We start from the raw sequence: 19,641 nt of genomic DNA, 5'->3' as shown, positions 1-19,641 counted from the left end.
TCCTGGGACACATCTCCGACTTGGTGCTGATCTCTCTGCACGAGGGATTCAATCAATTGCTCCTTGCTTTTGCCACTAGTGGTAATTTCTCCCTCCTCACATTGTGCCATCAGCGCCTCATTTGTCATGCATTTATATGCCGCAGCCATCTTCTCAGTTATGTTGCAAAATAAAAGATAGGAAAGAAAAACAGAGAGGAAGGAAGGGAACTGCTTTGCATGTATGTCTTCAAAAATAATAATAAGCCCTGAGTTTTGTCCTTGTAAAACTATTGTATTCCTTGCAAGGTTACAATCAGTTTATAAGTGCAAGGGTTACGTGCTTAAACCATGCACTTAATACTTTAAGAAATTAAAAAATCCCACCACTATGCCACCAATTTGTAATGAACACGCTCCCAGCATTCGTTACCTTGGGGTGTTTGCTGTATCAGGTTACACACGATTGCAGCCCACACTCTATCTCTAGCTATCACACAGGTTATAGACCAACTGAATCGCCCCCACACAGCGGTCTCACACCCCCACACACTTTAGGTTTTGCCAAGTTTTGACCTGTCTTAGCTTTTCTCAGATATATCCCAGAAACATAACTCCCCCAACAATAAACCGGTCATAATCTCCCGCACATTTAAATACCAAACATGATGGAATCATAGCAATATGAAATACCTTTCCCAAAGACTTGTAATTATAGCTGTTCCCGGGTAACGATAGTAAGTATAATTCACAACCCGGGTGTGGTTTATGCCCCTCAGTATGGAATGCCACCCAGATTTCCCAAATTATGAAATATAAAGACATTTTCATTTTGAAGTTGCTATTTCTATATACCTGTATAGGCAGCCTTCAAATGCGGCCTTCGTCTGCAAGGATGTCAATCTGTGAACAGCCCCACAAGGTCTATTGAGGTGTTCACAAAACTAACTTGTGTCAGGATATAGCTCACAGCAGGGGCCCTTTGAAGCTGCTACAGGTGTCACTGCTATTTTCTAACACTGGGATGTGCAGAGTCACCGAATACACACACAGCAAACTTTTTGACTTCAAATTTTACACTTTAATAGCTCAATTTATCAATGTATTCATTTGATATACCATATTTACACTGCAGTTATGATTTAAACCTTATTCCAAACAAGTATGTGATGGGTTAACCCTGATAAATAACTGTAAGTTCTCTATGTTCACGACAGTGTGGGATTCACAGTCAAAATAACCTATTAATTTTTTTTTCTCGTTTACACTTTATTTAGATCTGCTCAAGGGATGAGTCTGCTTTGCGGAAACGGACATTTTCTCTTACGCAAAAATTGCAGATTAAGAAGAGTTTATTTTCTTCCCTGAAAGGACTGGATACACTGGCAAGGAGAGGCAAAGAAAAAAGACCTTCAGTAACTCAGGTACAATAAACTAACAAGTGCAGCCATATGTTTTAGTTGTACAGTATAGACATTTGGGGAGTACGTGGCTGCTCACAAATTCATCTGTGCACAGAATGTTGGTGTGAATGGGATCATTATGGATTTAAAGGGTTTATTCACTTTTTAACAAGCCTGTGTCTTCATGCACTTTCCACATGTAGGAAAAAGATGGGTTCTTTCATCCTGGTTCCCCCACAGTTAACTGAGCTGGAATCCAGTCCACAATGCTTAACTGCAGACAGGAATTTCAGCTCACCGTGCTTGTAGTCGCAGTATGTTCACTATTCAGTACTAATAGTACTGAATAAAATGCTCTATCATATAGAAATAGGACTGGACATATTGAGTCTTCTCATTTTAAGAGCAGTAGTGTCTAACTGCTCATAAATACTTCCAGCTTATGGCAGGTGTCTCTATGAAAGCCCCTTCCCTATTTACCACATGGGGGCATAGCACATAAATAAGTGAGTTGTCCTAAAGTGTGAGCATATGCTGTGTACATCTCTATAAATAAAAGCTGTGCCTACTGCATACACATATGTGTAATGATACTACATGCAGTGTACCCTTATTTTATTTTTTTTAAATCACTCATATGTTTAGATTTTTGATACCAATGAAAGCCAGTCAGGCGCTGGGGCACAGGTTCCACCCACTTTGAGCAGCTCCAATGAGGTAAGTCTATACAAATCAATATTTTATGTGATTTTTTTCCCTCTACTATTATCTATACATTTAATATAGTCACAGATACAGTGTATCAAGACCATTGCTGAAAACCTATTGAGAATCTACTTGTACTTGATTGACTGGTTTTGTGAAACAATCCTGCTGTTGGAGGAGTCACCAAAACATCCTGGACTGTTCCAAAGTTACTAAAGAATGGAGTTCTAGAAAGTGGACACTGTGTACATGATGTGTCTGCTCGTATAAGTGGCATTTTTTAGTTTAGGTGACAGGGAGGGAACCTAGTTGTTGAGGGGAGGGACAGGAGGAAATATATGCTTCATTTTAGAAGAAAGGGGAGACAAGGATCATGTGGCTGCAACAAACTGGGCATTTAAAAGAAAAACACATAATTGACAGTTGGCTTATATGAATTTGGGGGTTAGTCCGAAATTTATTTAGAAGTGTATGTATTATTTATTTCGTTGTACCAACCTATTGTACAGCACTGTACAATCATAGAATGCTTATTCATTTACATCAAACCCTGCGTCGGTGTGAATCCAAGACCTGCTAGTTCTAAATGAAGACAACCTAAGTTGGAGCTGACAAAAGAGTAGCGTTATTTTTTTCTGTGAGAGCTAATCTGGATATTTTTAGACCCAATATCTCTCTCTCCAGCATCAAAGTATTGCATCCTGCATATCTGTTGTAGTTCCCGGATGCCTGGTGTAAATATACTGAGGCTTATGCTGAGTTGGATGTACATGAGTCAAAAAAATAAGCTGTTAAAATCTGCATGCTATGCTGACATGGAGGTATCTCAAGATGCATTCAACTGTGCACCATCAGATATGGGACAGGTTTATATCAGACATATTTACACCCAAATACACAACACCCATCCAGATCATAAGCACAAGAAAAGTTTCCATGCCCTTTCCTTCTACCTCTTAATGTGTAATGAGGCACAAGTACCAAATCTGCATATGTACATAAGCATACATCTTTTTTTTTGTGGGTGTGCACAGTACAAATTTGCATATTTTACACTTAGCAAACAGGTGTACACCCAACTCAACGTGAGACCCACTGTATTAAAACAAAAGAATAATTAACTTTAAAAATTGTTTAGTCCAGAAGTATTCCATTTGGAATAAAGAAAAATGAGAACAATGGGGACTTGCTCTGATTAGAGAATTAATTGTCATTGTAATTGTGTGAATGTAATTTTAAAGATTTGGGTTGTCTCTCCAATTCCAATTGTACAGCATATAAAATCAACTGAACAAACAGCAGCAATGTGTCACTAAACATGTTTACTAATGTCAGTTTATCCCTACTTTTAAAATACTTCATAAAGAAAGGATAAGTTAGCTGTTTATCACATTGTAAGATATGTAAAATATCCTTCTTGATTTACCACAAACCAAGATACCTGATTGAAATGTAACGTTATCATGTTCACATCTCTTGAGTGATGTTCTTCCAGGAAACCTGTTCAGTTACATAGAGCCCAGATTCTGAGCAGCTGACAATATATGGAATGAAATAGGTCAAAGTCTTATTATATACAGATTCAATATACTTCATAATAAAATGGTCCGGGCATATTCAGTGCTATAAAGCTTAATGTAACAGGGAGAATATGAATATTCTTTTTTATTAAGATTTTTTCCACGCTAATGTGGTTTTTTGGTATTATTTTATTGTATGTTTTGAACTTCAAATAGCAAGTAATGGCATTATATAATATTAATGATTAATTCTACGAAATATGATACAAAAAGGGTTTTGGCTAATTAAGATATTTATACACCTCAGATTACTGGAATAACTCCTGGTACGTAAAATACAATTTATACCTCTCAGAGATGGCAGACATGTTGTAGAATATCTGACACCTATAACCATCTAAACAAACTGTAAACAGCAGTGACTATTTCTATTGTCAAATGGCAACTGTAGTCATGTCTGAGTCTTTCCTAACAGTACATGTTGGGAAGAATATGTATTTTACCAGCACAGTTTATATCTTATTTTGAGGTTTAGTGGTGCTTCAAGGTGGACTTTTCATAATAATATAAACGTATCAGCCAGTAAATGACCAGTCTCTTAGTTTGAAGTTTATATTTAAAAAAAAAAAAAAAAGACCACAAGTAGCTGAAGTAAATGTTTAGATATTAGTCATCAATGAGCAAACTATGGCGGGTGCCATCTTGAATGTATTTGTATAATCAGTTCCTTACTATTATGTGTGTTGTCAACAGAGATAGCCAAATCCCACAGCATGCATGTGTACTTTCTAAAGCTAATTCACAGTGCCCCAACAAAGGAGAGGTGGTGGGTGGGATGCATTTTAGCACGAAGACCCTCACACTCACAAGTACATTTTAAAATATCCATTTTTCTTTGTGTGTCCTCTTATGGGCACTTCAAGTTTTTGTCCACTTTATTAACTGTCTTAGTGGTACATATAGGCACATGCATTATCATGATTAAGGATTGAAAGGCTGTGATTTTATTGTACACATGGAGAAAGCTTTAAGTAGCATTTATCTGTCAATGTGACATTTGTCACTCCGAAGAACGATGTACAATTTATTTTGAGTATAAAAATCATATTTGCTTCAGCTTGAGTTCATTTGCAACTGTAACCAATTTTTTATGTCATTTTGTCGAAACATATAGGAGATTATTTGATCCATAATGTATACATAAAAATTTCAGTTTGATACAGGGACTGGCTAGCAGATTTTAGCTTGGGTCAAGATTCGGCTTAGCAGCCTATAAGGAACATTTTAAAGGAAGAAAATGCAGGTACCCCAGTGACCCATCCCAAGGCAGCCTACTATGGCACAGGCCCGGAGGGCAAATGCTCCCCTGTACCCCAGTCCAACCAGCTCATGGTCTGATACATCAATTGATTATGCTGGTTACAACTCTGGTATCTTCTGCAAATGTCCCAGTAAGAGCTACAAAGACAAGCAACATGTTTGTACTTCGAGGACAACATAAACGTCAGTTCTATGTCAGAAATGTCCATTACATCATGTAACTGGAGCCAACATGTGTCCAAATGTTGCAGTGCACAGCCTTTTTAGGCTTTCTGAGAAAACAAACCTTGTCTGAAACAAGCTTTTGTTAGAAGTCATATTTTTCAATGTATCATTTTTTTAAAGTCATTTTCTATTTGAACAATGATCTAAAACTGTTTTGAAAGGATTTCAGCTTGTTTTACTGCACAATAAAACGTTATGGGTGGAAGGTGAGCAAGGACTTTTACTTTCCTTTAACCTGTATTAATGTCAAAAGGCATTAAAAAAACGTTTTGCTGAAATGTAATGTTTATGAATCTCACGATGTACCATTTTAATAATGTGATTGTTCACATTCAGTGAGGGTGTGCACCACGCAGACCCATATTTAATACAGTTGTGGACAGAAATATTGACATCTTTGCAGCTTTTTTCTAATAATGCACCATTTCTTCCAGAAAATTGTTGAAACTAAAATATATTTTGATATCCACATGTGTATTTCTGTGGCTTGTAGTGGCATAAATCACAAAAAGCAGGAAAAAAAGAGACTAAGTCATCGCTTATTCCACACAGAAATCTTTAAATGGGCAAGCAAAAAACTAGACTGAGGAGTGGATTTACCCAGTCGTCTAAGAAAGTATAGGTGTTGCCCATATCAACCAATCATATGTTAGTTATAATTTATATAGTATAATCTAGACAGTGAAAGCAAACATCTGATTGGTTGCTATTGGCAACACCTCCACTTTTCCTTTTCACTAGTTTTTATAAATCTACTTCTGAGAGTTGGATAGTGGAATGGACATGGTCCACAAGAGCAGAAAGTAGTTTGTGAAGCTCAAGCAACATTCCAGGGGCAAATATACCAAGCTGCAATTTGCATTTTCAGCAATTTTCTTGGGCATGTTAGAACCCGATGATGTATGAAAGTGCGAGTTGATAGTAAAGTGATGGTACCAAAATTGACATGCTACAAATCGCATCCCTACTTTTGGCTGTTCTAAGAATACAAGTCGCCATATGTATAAAGCTGCAGTTTTGCAAACTCTTCCGAGATTGTTGTGAAAATCGCCAGAATCAACACGCTGCTTTGGATAGGCGAAATTGGTAAACACATTGTGCTCATGTGCATGCTGCCAATTGTAGTGCCACAAGTATGTACTTTATACAGTGTCCCCATCTGGAAATATTAAGTGTTGCCACATCAGAAAAAATATTGTTGCCCCACTGTTAATGAAATGGTATAATATAATAATAAAAATAAATTGTTCCCTTACATATAATCAATGATGAAATTTGGCCCACAAATTTATTCCTAAAATAATTTGGCCCACCTCAGATAATTAATAATAATGTTTGCGCCCCTAAACAAGAAATCATGATTGCCCTCATAATTAAAACTTGTATTGTGGCTTCTGTTATGTTAAGAATGGCCAGATAGCTCTAACAGCATGCTTTTTTTTTTGCTGTTGAATCTCGGGCAAGTTTCTGTTTCTGTTGAATCTCCAGCGAGTTTGACTAAACCACTGGTGGGATAGACGTTTTAAAATCGACACACATCGGCGTAGATTGGATTTTGGAATGTCAAAACTGCAGGCTAATACTTTGGTGACCTTGCGTATAAAATCGCCGGTGATCTCTAGTTATTTGCAATTGCTGAAAAAAATCGCAGATATATTTACCCCCAGGTGTGCAAATAATGTATAACAATTTATAATGAAAGCAAAACATTCTTCCACAAAGTAATAATTTACTGGTGGTGTAGTTTTTTATTTTCACTTATTTTCCTAAATATTGTTTCTTTATTTTTCACTTGAATTTTGTTGGTTGCAAGATCTCATTAAAGGTGTAAACAGTCTGATATAGGTTATCTTGATTTCAGACTTAATATCACAAACACCTGCAATTCCAAAATGTTTGTGTAGACTTTTTATGTCATCTGTACTAAGAAGGATCTTTGAATTTAAAGGACCACTAAACTCCAAACTTTAAATATTCAGATGTGAACCATGAAAGAATATATTGCTCACTGTTAACCTGACAATCTTCCACAACTATGCTAAAAAGTATTACATACTTTTGAACTTCTTTCCGGGAGATCCTAGGCAGGGGGGCGTGGTTGGAGGGCGGGAGGGGCGCAGTGAATCGCGTCATTTTGGCCCCACCCCCCTGTGACAAAATGCCATTTTTGACACGGAGGGCGAGGCCAAAATGACACGATTCACCACGAATCGCGTCATTTTGACAGCAAGATGCTATTTGCGGGATATTTCCCTGCTCTCCTGGGAGATCTGTAGATCTACCCGAATTTCGGGAGTCTTCCGGACATTCCAGGAGAGTTGGCAAGTATGAAGTATTACCTCTTTTTTTGTTACAGACAGCTTAGTCTCCAGCCACACCTTTAAGACCTTGTCCTAATGGAATCTGATACAGTCAGGAAGTCTGCAGTTATTTGCGTTATTGATGAAACTTAGACTGCCCCATATATGAATCCACCTATCTGCGCTGCAGTTCTGCAGAGCAAGTCTTCAAAGTTATCTGTAACTCTGCCAGCTTTGATAACTAAGCACCTTCCTCCTGACGTGTCAATCTGCTGCAGGGGAGTGAAATATATAGTGCTTTACTTTGTATTGAAAGTTAGTATAGTAAATTGTTATTTGACTTTAAGGAGTTGCCTACTTTTGGAAAGCAAAAACAATTACCAACCACAAGGATACTTATGAAAGCAGGGGCCACCCCGTGCTGGGTATGTGAAGGGAGCAACTTCAGCTCAGCATAGGCACAGTCTGTCAAATCAAATTCAATATAATATTTATATAGCACCATCATATTATGCAGTGCTGTACACAAAAACATACACACTAGTGTCCATTCATGTCAGCGACTAATTTTAAACTACCAGTATGTTTTTGAACTATGGAAGGAAACCATAGCACTCATAGGAAATCCACGCAAGTACAAGGAAAACATACTAACGCCACACAGATAGGGCCCTGGTTGGAATCAAACCCATGCACCCATGTATCCAATACTTAATTAATGAGTTTTATATTTTTCAGGCAATGATAACCAGTAAAAAATTACTATTATATATTCTTTATCGGGCTGAGTGATTTGGTAATCTCTGGAGCACAATTGTCTGTTATATTGTAAAGAGCTATCTACACTTGAAAATACCACCATATATAGTGTGCTGGGCTGAAACATTGGCTCTATCTTTCTCTGGAGTGCTATTGTGACTGTTTATATTCTGAGTGCAATTTATGATTCAGATATGAAGATATATAGATGTGATTGAATTTGTTACATTATAAAGTGCACACAGTTGGATTAATTGCGCTACCTTTTGGAGTCCAAATACCGCTAAATGGTGATTGATTGTTTTTCATCCTCTGAGAGTTTTCAGAGAACTTATAGCCCAGTTAATTACACTCCCCTCTGAATTGGAGTGTTTTTTATGAATTATGTACATGCAGTTTTAAATATGCTACATGTGTTTATTAGAGTGTTAGTTTTTATGCATAATATATAATTGTATTGATTTATATATGAATAAAACGAGTGGTAAACCTTTAATCTTTGGTATATAAGTGTTTTGAGGTTACAGATTTGCGGTTACAAACATCTTTTTTCATCACATGTCAAAAGAATGATTCAGAATCTTTTTTTTTTTTTTCAATAATAGTTTTTATTGAAATTTTGCAATTTACATAACATAAATAAAACAAACCAAAAATGGGGAATAAGGGGAAGAGGCAGGGAAGGTATAGAGGGAGGAAAGTACAACTACATTTAAAATATTCCAGCAATTACAAGCTATGCAATGGTTATGTAATCAAGTTTCAGATACAGTCGCAGCCTTACCCCAGGGGCACTATTACTACAGAGAAGACACTGATGGGTCTGCCGTAGCTTAAAATCCTGAATGTTGGCTTATATAATCATTCCAAATAAACCATATCATATGTGATGAGACCGAGGCAGAAGAATATGGGACACCCAATGTTTCCATGTCATAACTTAATTGAATTTTGGCTGCTACCTTGGCTAAGAATTATTCAGAATCTTATGTGTACAACATTTTTTAGTTCACCATGTCTACTGTCACTTCTTAAGATTGTAGACTGCAGTTAATATTTGCGCTGGACCAGTGACCAGCAAAGTAAATGAAATTAAGATCGGCAGCCAGGCTGATAGTGGTCATTAGCCTGTGAAACTAATGCTATTATAAAGGATCTTCCTTTCCAAAAGTCCTTGGAAGCAAGTTGTTAATCCAGGCCAACATTTTTCAGCAGATTGGTTTTGGCTTGACACTGTGAGTTAAGGTAAGCCACCCTGATTACCATGAGTAGACAGCGAGATCTCCCTAGACTATAAGGGTGGCTTTGTACTTAGAGCTGCCAGGAATAACCAGCATACCACATTTGTTCTGGATTGCTAGTTTGCAATAGAAACCTATTTTTTGTGCAAGCTTGTGTTTGTGAGAGGGGGGATTAGTACTAAAGCAGCTGTCATAACTGAGCTGAGCTTGTTGACGGAGCAGTGTAATAGGCTGGTAAGCTATGCCTGCCGCAGCTCAGTGTTTGCTTTATGTGTCTTGTGCTCTTTCAGGAGGCATACAATGTACATTTCCTGATTCTGTGTATCTTGCAGCAGCTGGAAAGATTTAATAAACATTATATTGTGTTTTATAAATTTGTGTGATTCTGCTGCCATCCCATATCCCACATTTTATTATTTCTCTATGAGCGATGTTAATGTTAAGTAGCAAACCTTTAATAAGCTTTACTTGCAATACCATGGCTAACCGCATGATTTGCTGTTGAATCATTGTAAATACATCAGGTCATGGTGAGTACTGCAACTTACACTGGATGACAGGTGCTAGCCATAATAAATAATTAAAAGACTTTAATCTTAAATTAATAAAACAGCAGCATCACTAGTCTGAGCAGTGGTAACTGCCAGTCACTTGAAGAAAAAACATGCAGCAGTATAGAAGAGGTTAACAGCTGCTTCCGTTCAAACCACTGATGCTGACCGCTAATGGATAACTAAAAAGTAGGCAATGTACCTCCACCCAATCATCAGCTTGTAATATTACTAGACAGCCTCTGAGTAAGAGTTATAACCACCCACAAAATACATTTTTATTTATTTTATTTAATGCAGTTTTTACTCTTGGTATAATGGGCAGTGGTTTTGGGGAAGCCTATCAATTATACCAAAGGGATCAGGAAGAGTGTCAGCGCTTTGTAGAACAGGGATTAGAGCCTCTGGAAGTGAGGGCACACTGATTTTTGTGTCCCGCTTCCCCATAGATGCACCAGCCCCGCGCTGACCATTCTGGGGCTCATGGTCCACTGTTTAAATGGAGTGTGCCTTTATTTTTTTAGACAGCAGCAGTAAGTAAAAGGAAAAACATTTCAAAAATCTTAATGAATGGGTCATGAATCTGATTCGGACACCTCATTTTTGCCCTATCTGAAAAAGGGTAGGGTCAATTAATATCAACATATAAGCTGTATATATGCAATAAAATGCAATCCTGGGCCACCATCCTGCTCTCTAAGAGAACACGAGTAGAGAGAGGCCATGCTCATTATTAGGGCCTAGATAATTATCTATGGTAAGAAATGCATTTTCAGGGATAGTTTAAAGATGTGGTGCTCAGACTCGGTCCTCAAGAGCTACCAACAAGTCATGTTTTCTGAATTTCTGTCTATAAAAAAGGTGGGATAATTACTGACCCAGGAAAATAGATTACCCCACCTGTACATGATTAAAGAAATCCTGAAAACATGAACTGTTGGTAGCTCTTGAGGACTGATTTTGGGCACCTCTGGTTTCAAGGTTTGGAGAATGTCTGGTGCTTTGAGTTCCAAATGATAGGTGTTGTGTGGTGAGAAATCCTAGAGGTACGAATGAGAAGAGGTGATTCGAGAGGAAGAGAGCAATAGGTGCAGTATATAAAAGAAGTCATGAAAGCGTAACTAAAAATAGGTGATCAGTGAGGAAAAGAGGAGAAAATAATTCATAGGTTGGAAGTTATGGCTGCGTCTTAGAAATAAGGGGCCTGATTCATCAAGGAATGTAAATGTCGATTTTGTGTGTATCGTGCGCAAATTTCATCTGCGCATGCCCAGGACCGAGCCATGTGCAACTAAACACAGCAACATTCAATTCATCTTCGTACATAAAGTACACTTACTACAGCCTACGATTTTTGGGAGGGAACGGGTTGGGGAAGGGGCATTCACCTGTAGTCAATGTACAGTAAGGGTGTGCCAAACTCGAGCATACGTAGCCACGTCCGAATCAGACCCTGGACAAAGTTACTTGTTTTTTTGCCTTATTTCTTGCTTCAGCTACAGGCCTAGGCTAAGTCCTGATTGCTAGCGATTGCAGTCTTGTATGCATGCTATAAAATGTGTTTGCAATAAGGGGACACTGTAAAAATGATTTTTTTTATGTTCAGTAGACATTAAAATCATCCTAATGTATTTCATGGGGAAAAAAAAATCTGTTTTGTCATTAATGCTAATATTATTATTATTATTATTATTATTATTATTATTATTATTAATAATAACGGGTGACATTAATTGAATAGGTTGTTTTTTTCTGTGCTTTATTTTGCTAATGTATATTCCACATAGACATTGGATGTATCCTGCAGTGCCTTGTGTAGTAGAGCAGACCTACACCTGATTTCACCAGCGCATGTATCTTCAGATCCGTTCCTTGTTGAAATCGGGATTACGCAGAGCTGATTTACATGCGTTTTAAAACAAACGCACATTGCGCTCAGCATGCATGCCTTGATGAATCAGGCCCAAGATGTTGATGTAAGGAGCCGTGGTATTGCAAATGGCTTTGTAGCTTAAGACTAAAATTTGGAAATGAAATCTTCATATAAAGTGAGTGGAAAAGGGTTTGTGATATTAGTCATAGTGGCTATGCTATAAATACTTAGGCTCACGTGGTTTGGTTTCTACAGAAGGAAAGATTGCATAAAATGATGGGCTTTTTAACCACAGTTCAAAATAATTTCAGGAACAGTATAATAATATGTTTCCATTGCAACTATATGAATAAATGTGCTTATTGTAAAGTAGTAAGATCAATGTCAGGGGCGTGTTGTACAGAATGACTAACAATCGCAATGTTACTTGCTTTTTTTTATCTAACACAAAGTGACAAACTTTTTAAAAAAAAACCAGTTTAAAAAAGTTTTAGTTTAATGTGAATTTCCCGAAAGATTTACAAATATTTTCTTTACTTTATCATTTGTTTTTAAATGTGATTTTGAAAGTGGGCGTGGATTAATATTTTTCATTGTAATTTTATTTTTGTAAATCTTACATTAAACGTCCATTTTTAACATTAGAAATAAATCTATTGTATAATGGCACTTTCAGTGTATTGTTTTTATTTTTTAGACATTTTATTCATCATTTTATTTGTTTAAAAGCAGGCAAATTCACAGATATGTTTTTGTGAATATGACTGCATATAAATAATATAATTTAGCATTAAAACACACATTTGTGAAGTTTGCCAGTAACTTATTATTTAGCGCTACTTTAGTGATGTGTTTTGTTTTTTCATTTTGTCAAACATGATACTTAGGGGTTCTTGAAATATGTAAATAACAATTCTTCCTGCGTTCATAGTGTTCTGTCAGCTAATTTTAATTTGTACTTATTTATTTTGGAATATAATACAGTGATTTCATTCACTGTACTTTAGCTTAGTATTACATCATGAATGCAAATTGAGTCACACAAATTTGCATTGGTGATGTCAGTGGTTCCTAGGACATTAATAGGCTGCATACTGGTTCACCCACAGAATTGATGCCTCTAGTGTGTATAGGTCACATGTCCATGAGACTAAGGGGATAGCAGGTCTTTTAGTTCATGTGTCATATTTACACATTTTAATGTTTCTATTATATTGGTAGTTTAGCACTTATAAATGCAATTGAATCTGGTTACGGCAAAAGACTTCCCTTACAAAGAGATCAGTGGTGAGTGTACGTTCCAACCCTCAATCCCTAACCCTTTCAAATAATTAGAGATGCTCACTGACCCCCGTGAAGTGGTTTTGGTTTTGGATCTGGATTAGCTTCGTGTTTTGGTTTTGGTTTTGGCAAAACCACCCTCGTGTGTTTTGGTTTTGGTTTTGTATTTTTTTAGAAAAATTGCTAAAATATGCTATAATCACATAATTTTGCTCTTTTTTGACCCTACATTATTATTAACCTCAATACCACTAATTTCAAGTAATTTGCAGTCAATTTTAACCACCTCACAGGTCACAATATTATTTTCATACACTTTCGGACAAATACTGCAGCGACCTGGCTGGATGCTAAGCGACAGAGCAATGACTCAAACACACGGCAGTTCCTATCACATCTAGGACACACACATTGGCACACAGCAGTGGCAGAAAAGAAAAGTCAGAAGAAAAGCCTGCAATTCTTAGTATTTGTATTTCAGCAATGACAATTAGCAATGGAGCTCTTCTCTTTGGGTGTATATAACAGCATACATTTTTTTGTGCAAATTTAGAAGAAAAGCCTGCAAGGACTAGTAGTTGTATTTCTGCAATGAGAATTACCAATGGAGCTCTCATTTCTGTGTGTTACCTATATAACACTGTAGATTTGGACTGCAGAATTAAATCAACCCTGTAAGCACTATTATTTGTATTTTTCATTAATGAGATTTAACACTGGACCTATGGAGCTCTCCTGAATGTCACTGATTACTTTGTTTAACACTGCTACCACCCTTCTCTTTTAATTCTCTAACTTTGCCTGCCCAACTGCTCTACACTCTATGCTACCCCTTCTGTGTCCCTCTCTCAAATGGGGCTAGATTGCCATGGACGGCGGTATTTATAGATTCCAAAACTCCCAAGATCCGACGACGTCAAAATGACGTTTTGCCTTGTTTTCGATTCTGAAAAAGCGGGAAAGTGTCGGCTCGGTACTCGGATCCCCTAAGTTCTCGTGTGTTCGGTTTTTGAGGAACCGAGCCTGAGCATCTCTACAAATAATTGTTTAGTTTTGCATGTGCTTTCTATGTCATCCATGCTGCTAGCCTACAGCCAGCAATGAATAGAGGCAGTAGATAAAAGCAAATGTGGCGCAATGTTGAATCTAATTATGAGGTTAAAGATTAGTAAAATAAGTTGACACAATTAGGAATTTGAGAAGATCTAACACAATAGTATATTATTACAATGCACAGCACACCACGATCCCAAATGAAAGAAAAACCTGCAAATAGCAATCTTAATGCCAGCAGCATATTAGTATCATCAGACCTGTTCTGAACTCTTGACAATACACCCAGGGCAAACATGATCTGGAGGGATAGGAAAGAAAGTAATTAAAAAAAATTGATTGGTGCAAGTCTAGATCCTGCTCACCTTTGGACAAGACTTTATCACAGGTGTTACAACCCATGAGTGCAAGGCATCACTCATTGGTCCACGCTGGGCAAGCAAAACTGCCTCTCTCACTTTGAATCTGTCAGGATTCCCAATATAAGACCACAGAGAGAGCGTAGTGAACAAAATGGTTTTTATAAACACCTGTTACACAGGTTTCAGGATGCAGTACGGTAGGGTATGGCAGAAATAGCAAGAGAACTCAGTAAGCAACAGATGCAGAATACGATGGTCTGCAGGACTTTACCACGAAGTAGTGGAGATGACACACAAGGTGCGACAGTCTGCAGAGCAAGGGATTAAAGGTAACGGACACAGGATGTGATGGTCTGCAGGACTTTACCACAAGGTAGTGGAGACTGCTAGTAACAATCTGCAACAGGTTAGTCCTCTGTAATACTGGAGAGCTGAAAGCAGGTATTAGTGGTAATACTCTGCAGCAGGATAAAGCTGAAACATTGGAGAGCTGCAAGCAGGTACCGAGTCACAGACAAGCCGAGTCAGGGGATACAGGAAGAACGAAGGGACAATCAGAGGTCAACACCAGGAGATCCATAAGGATAGGACACAGGAACAGCAACACAGGTAAAGGCAACAGATGATCTGGCAAATGCTGCTGGGACAAGCAGGCTTTTGTAGGCCAAGGACAGGTGTTAAGCATCCAATGGTTCAACATAGTTCCTGGCAGACTGGAGCTGCAGGATGCAGATTGTGACGGAATCCTAATCTGGCCCTGTGTTCTCTGTGCTGGTGTTGATAGTGACAGTAGGGGAGGAAAGGTGGTACCTCTAGACCAGTGTTTCCCAAATCCAGTCCTTACGGACCACTAACAGAGCAGCATGTTTTCCAGGTCTCACACTATTAGAACTGAAATAATTAGGACCATCTGTGGTCTTTTACAGTGTGTCAGTCAGTAACTACTACACCTCCAGCAAAGAGATATAGAAAACATTGGCCCTTACGGGTCCCTGAGGACTGGATTTGGAAAACACTGCTCTAAACAAATGGGAGACTGGCGTCTACACCTAGTGAAACACTCGGCATTTAAGACCTCAACCTTCACTGAGATGCAGCTGGAGAGGTGCTAACAAATCAACAACACAAGATTGTCAGAGTCATACTCTCTGTTGCCAGGCCGTAGCTTTTGGGCAAATGTGCCAGGAGTCCACTAGTTCCCAAGCAGTCATGCACTGTCCCCTCACACAATGGAAGCGGTTCTTGATGATTCCCTCCTACCCTGTGCTGTGGGCTTAGGGGCAGAGTTGGAAGGTAAGCCTGAGAACTACACTCACCTGTCTGTAGTGAGGAGTCAAGGACAGGGGAAACTCCACCTCTGCAACACCAGTGACAGTACTACTGTCAACTGGAATGAAGTAAGCTTCTCATGCACCTATGGTTCCTTCATGAGTATTGTGTTACTAGGCAAAGAAAGAAACAGCACAAATGACTCACGCCTGGCAAACACAAAAACTTCACATTCTAGAGATGACTCATGTTCCACGCTTGCACATCACCACTCTCTGTCTCAAAAGGAACTTCTATGTTAAATGACATCATTTCATCAGGCACAATTGACAGCAGCACAACAAATTTACCTACCAGGTAACTGTACTGGTTTCTCATCCTGCTGCACTGTTGCTTTTTCAAAAACATTGCTACATCCAGATTCAAGAACTCCTGTGAGAGATGTTAAAGGAGGCAAAACCTGCCCCAAACTGCACTCTGCCATACTAATTTGTACCAAAATGTTTAATTTCTTATCCATCCCTCGCTCTCTTTCTCTCTTGTTCTCTGTTTTTTCTTTCACTCTCCTTTTCACTAGTTTTTCTCTACTTTTTTAACTCAATTGTTCCCTTTTCATTTACCCTTTTATCTCACTTTTACTCCTTTCTCTTTCCTTTTATATCTTTTGTACTCACTATTTTTCTCTCCTTTTTACTATTTCTCTTCTTTCTCTTCCTTTTGCTATATCTAAATCCACTGCCTTCTCATAGCAGCAGTTAGTGGGACTGAGCTTTTTATAGTATTTTTTCACGTTTTGCAGAGCAGATTGTGATACATCATGAAGAACAGAACCAATAGGAATGTCCAAGCAGAAGAAGAAAAAAAATAGTCGGACTTCAACAGGGAAATCATAAGGGCAACTTTCCCCAGAAAAATATTAGATATTACGTCCTGAAATGCGTAATGAGAAGAATATTCTGCTGAACTGTTTTTTTCCCATTTTATTGAATTGCATAACATTCTCATTTAATTAATATATTATTATTATATTACTGCCATTTATGAATTTATTTGCAGTTAACAGATGATACAGCCTTCTTGTTTTCGTCATTGGCAGGCTTTGCTGTTGACTTCCTCTTGTTATTCCGCCCCCAATATGGGCAATGTAACGCTATTGTGTGGGTAGGCTTGATAAAAACAATCCAGTTCTTGGAAAAATGAGATTCAGTTCCAATCCATGGAAAAAATGTTCTCATGGCCTTGTCGAGTTGTTGGGCATAAGGCAGCTCTGGTGGTGTAAAATACTTTGTGTTTGTACATAAATGGCAGTGCATCCTGTACATGACATATGAAACAACTGAGACATCTTTGTAGGTTGCATTGTTTAGATGTCATTTTTTAATAATCATATTCAGCCTAAAAGTATTTTCATTTGATCACTTATTATTCCAACACTCATTCTGTACGGTACCTTATTTCACAAGAGGTGAAGAATTATTATTTAAAGCTGAATACATTCAGTAGACTTTCACAGTGTGTTAAAATGAAAAAAAAAAAGGGGTTTTCATCCGCTAATTAATTGCCTTTGGTCTGGCATTGCTCACACATGTGTTTGCTACAGCACAGTAGAGACAAGTGATCAGACTTTTACCCAAGGCAGATACTGAAATACTGAGAGCTTTTATAATACATTGTGTTCCTAGAATTGTAAGAACAACATCAGCTCACAGTACTTTTTGGCGTGAATTTGAGTAATTTTTTCTTTAGACCTTATGTTTTATGTTACATAAAAAAAACCTATTATGTTTGTATGAGTTGATAGACAGTGACATCTACTGGAAAATAAATTTTCTACATGGTTACATTAATTTAATAATGAATAGATATTTAGAAGCAAACATACATATATACATTTTATATATCACAAAAACTAACCTCCTACATAAAAAAAACATTTACTATAATGTAATGTAGTTCACAGGATCAGAATTCTTTTTTGATCTATTGTAGTCTGTGTTTTATAACTTTATGTTCATGTATATTTTTTATGTAAAAGAAGAAAACAGGTAAATAAGATAATAGTTAATATGTTTTAAGGCTAAATATGGTTTCTGTGTATATGATATTTCAGTGTATTTTGTTTAAGAGAATGCTTAAACAAGAAAATTATATTTTTTATGACTCAATCTCTTGTTTATAACAGCATGTTGATGAGTTGGTAAATATCTATAACTCGGTTCCAGAAGTCACCCACAAAGAAAGTTCTTGGGAAATACCTATATTTGTCCATTTCTATGATGGCCATGGCGTTACAATAAACCTCAGGCCAGACTTCAGAGTGGAAGATGTCTTGAATTTGGCATGTAAAGTAAGTATTGTCACAAATTAAACAATAGATATGTTCACCATAAGCATAGACAACCCAATCAAAATGTGATTTTAGCAGGTATATGACAAATAACAATTTCATAGGAGTATGGTATTCTGAAAGCATTTTGACAAGATTATGACCAACTTTAGTGAATTATATGTGTTTACCAGTTAATATGTTCTTCTACATCAGGTCTGGACAACCTGTGGCTCTCCAGTTTTAGTGAAACTACTAGCCCCAGCATGCTTTGCTAGTGGATAGCCAGACGATAACTGGCAGGGTATGTTGCGACTTGTAGGTTCACAACAGCTAGAAAACCACAGGTTGGCCAGTCCTGTTCCACATCAGCTCGATCTGTTGTGAGATGTCTTTAACAGTGCAAATATGTGAGTACCTTATGTAGTGCGCACACCCACATTATCTCTCTGTTTAATAATTGTTTTCCATCATTGTGTTCAGCAAGTCTGTGGAGTAGACTATTGCGTCTATCTGTGTGTAGTGAATTATTAGATTTATGTAGGTGTACACTGAACAGAAATAGTACTACAGTTATGGATAAGAAGACAGGTACAATGAATTGTTAGGGTTATCAATCTCTGACTGTGTCTGTGTTATATCTGTGCTGCAATGTAGCGGTAACTGTTTGATTTAAACATTTTTCTTTTCTCTGTCTTTTGTTTCTGTGCTTGAAAGTTTATCATAAGCGGTGTGTAATGCCGATTCCTTTCTTCTACATCTTTCCTGGTTCTTTTTCCTCCTTACATTTTCTTACTGCTCTGGTGAGTGCAAGGAATCTTAATTCTTTTTGCACAATTTACTGTAATTCTCAACAAGTTTCAACCACCTTTTCAGCTTTGATGTAGAACAGTCTATTGTGCTGTCTGCAGCAGCTGATGCACTAAGCCAAGAAATTGGCGACTAACTCAATCAAAGTTGTAAAACAATATATATACTGTATATATTATCTACACACTTGTAACTCTGTATTGACTACCCCCTTTAATTGTGCTTAACTTAATTATAAGTTCACGTTCCTTTAAATTAATGTTTGTCAATTTACCCTATATCTGTTTAGATGTTGTCTGCATAATACATACATGTCACATATGTCAACATCTAACACTTTACAATAATCCACATTGTAGAAAAATATTGTCTTATATCTTGCTATAGTGTTGAAGCATCTTTTTGATTTAATTACTTATTTATGTTCTTATACTAAGTGACACATTTTATAAATGATCCCTACTTGTAAAAATATCTGCAATTTCCTGTTGATAAATACTGCTGAATAAATCACTTAATCCGCAGACTGCCATGCGCACAGACATATACTGTATATAGTAGGTGTTCCCATATGCTGTTTTAGAGAAACAAGAAGGTTAGCAATAATAGCAGCAGTTTGCTACATAACTATTCAACAGAGATTACATTTTAAGTGTTTATGTGTT

General features: G+C 37.3%; 1 protein-coding gene across 3 annotated transcripts in view; it reads left to right on the top strand.

Moving 5' to 3' along the window:
* The window catches only part of TIAM2 (TIAM Rac1 associated GEF 2), a 324,497-nt gene that overhangs the window by 212,495 nt on the left and 92,361 nt on the right, over window positions 1-19,641 (top strand). For 2 of the 3 annotated variants that reach the window (XM_075203392.1, XM_075203391.1), the window contains 3 exons: window positions 1,256-1,402; window positions 2,027-2,098; window positions 18,023-18,187. In XM_075203392.1, the coding sequence (XP_075059493.1) occupies window positions 1,256-1,402; window positions 2,027-2,098; window positions 18,023-18,187 (384 nt within the window). Of the gene's footprint in view, window positions 1-1,255; window positions 1,403-2,026; window positions 2,099-18,022; window positions 18,188-18,883; window positions 18,970-19,641 lie in introns of those variants that run through there. The other variant, XM_075203393.1, reaches the window with a different exon arrangement.

Source organism: Mixophyes fleayi, chromosome 3 (assembly GCF_038048845.1).
Source record: "Mixophyes fleayi isolate aMixFle1 chromosome 3, aMixFle1.hap1, whole genome shotgun sequence".
Classification (NCBI taxonomy): Eukaryota; Metazoa; Chordata; class Amphibia; order Anura; family Limnodynastidae; genus Mixophyes; species Mixophyes fleayi.
Note: the sequence above shows the minus strand (reverse complement) of the source record. Positions and strands in the feature narration are given on the sequence as shown.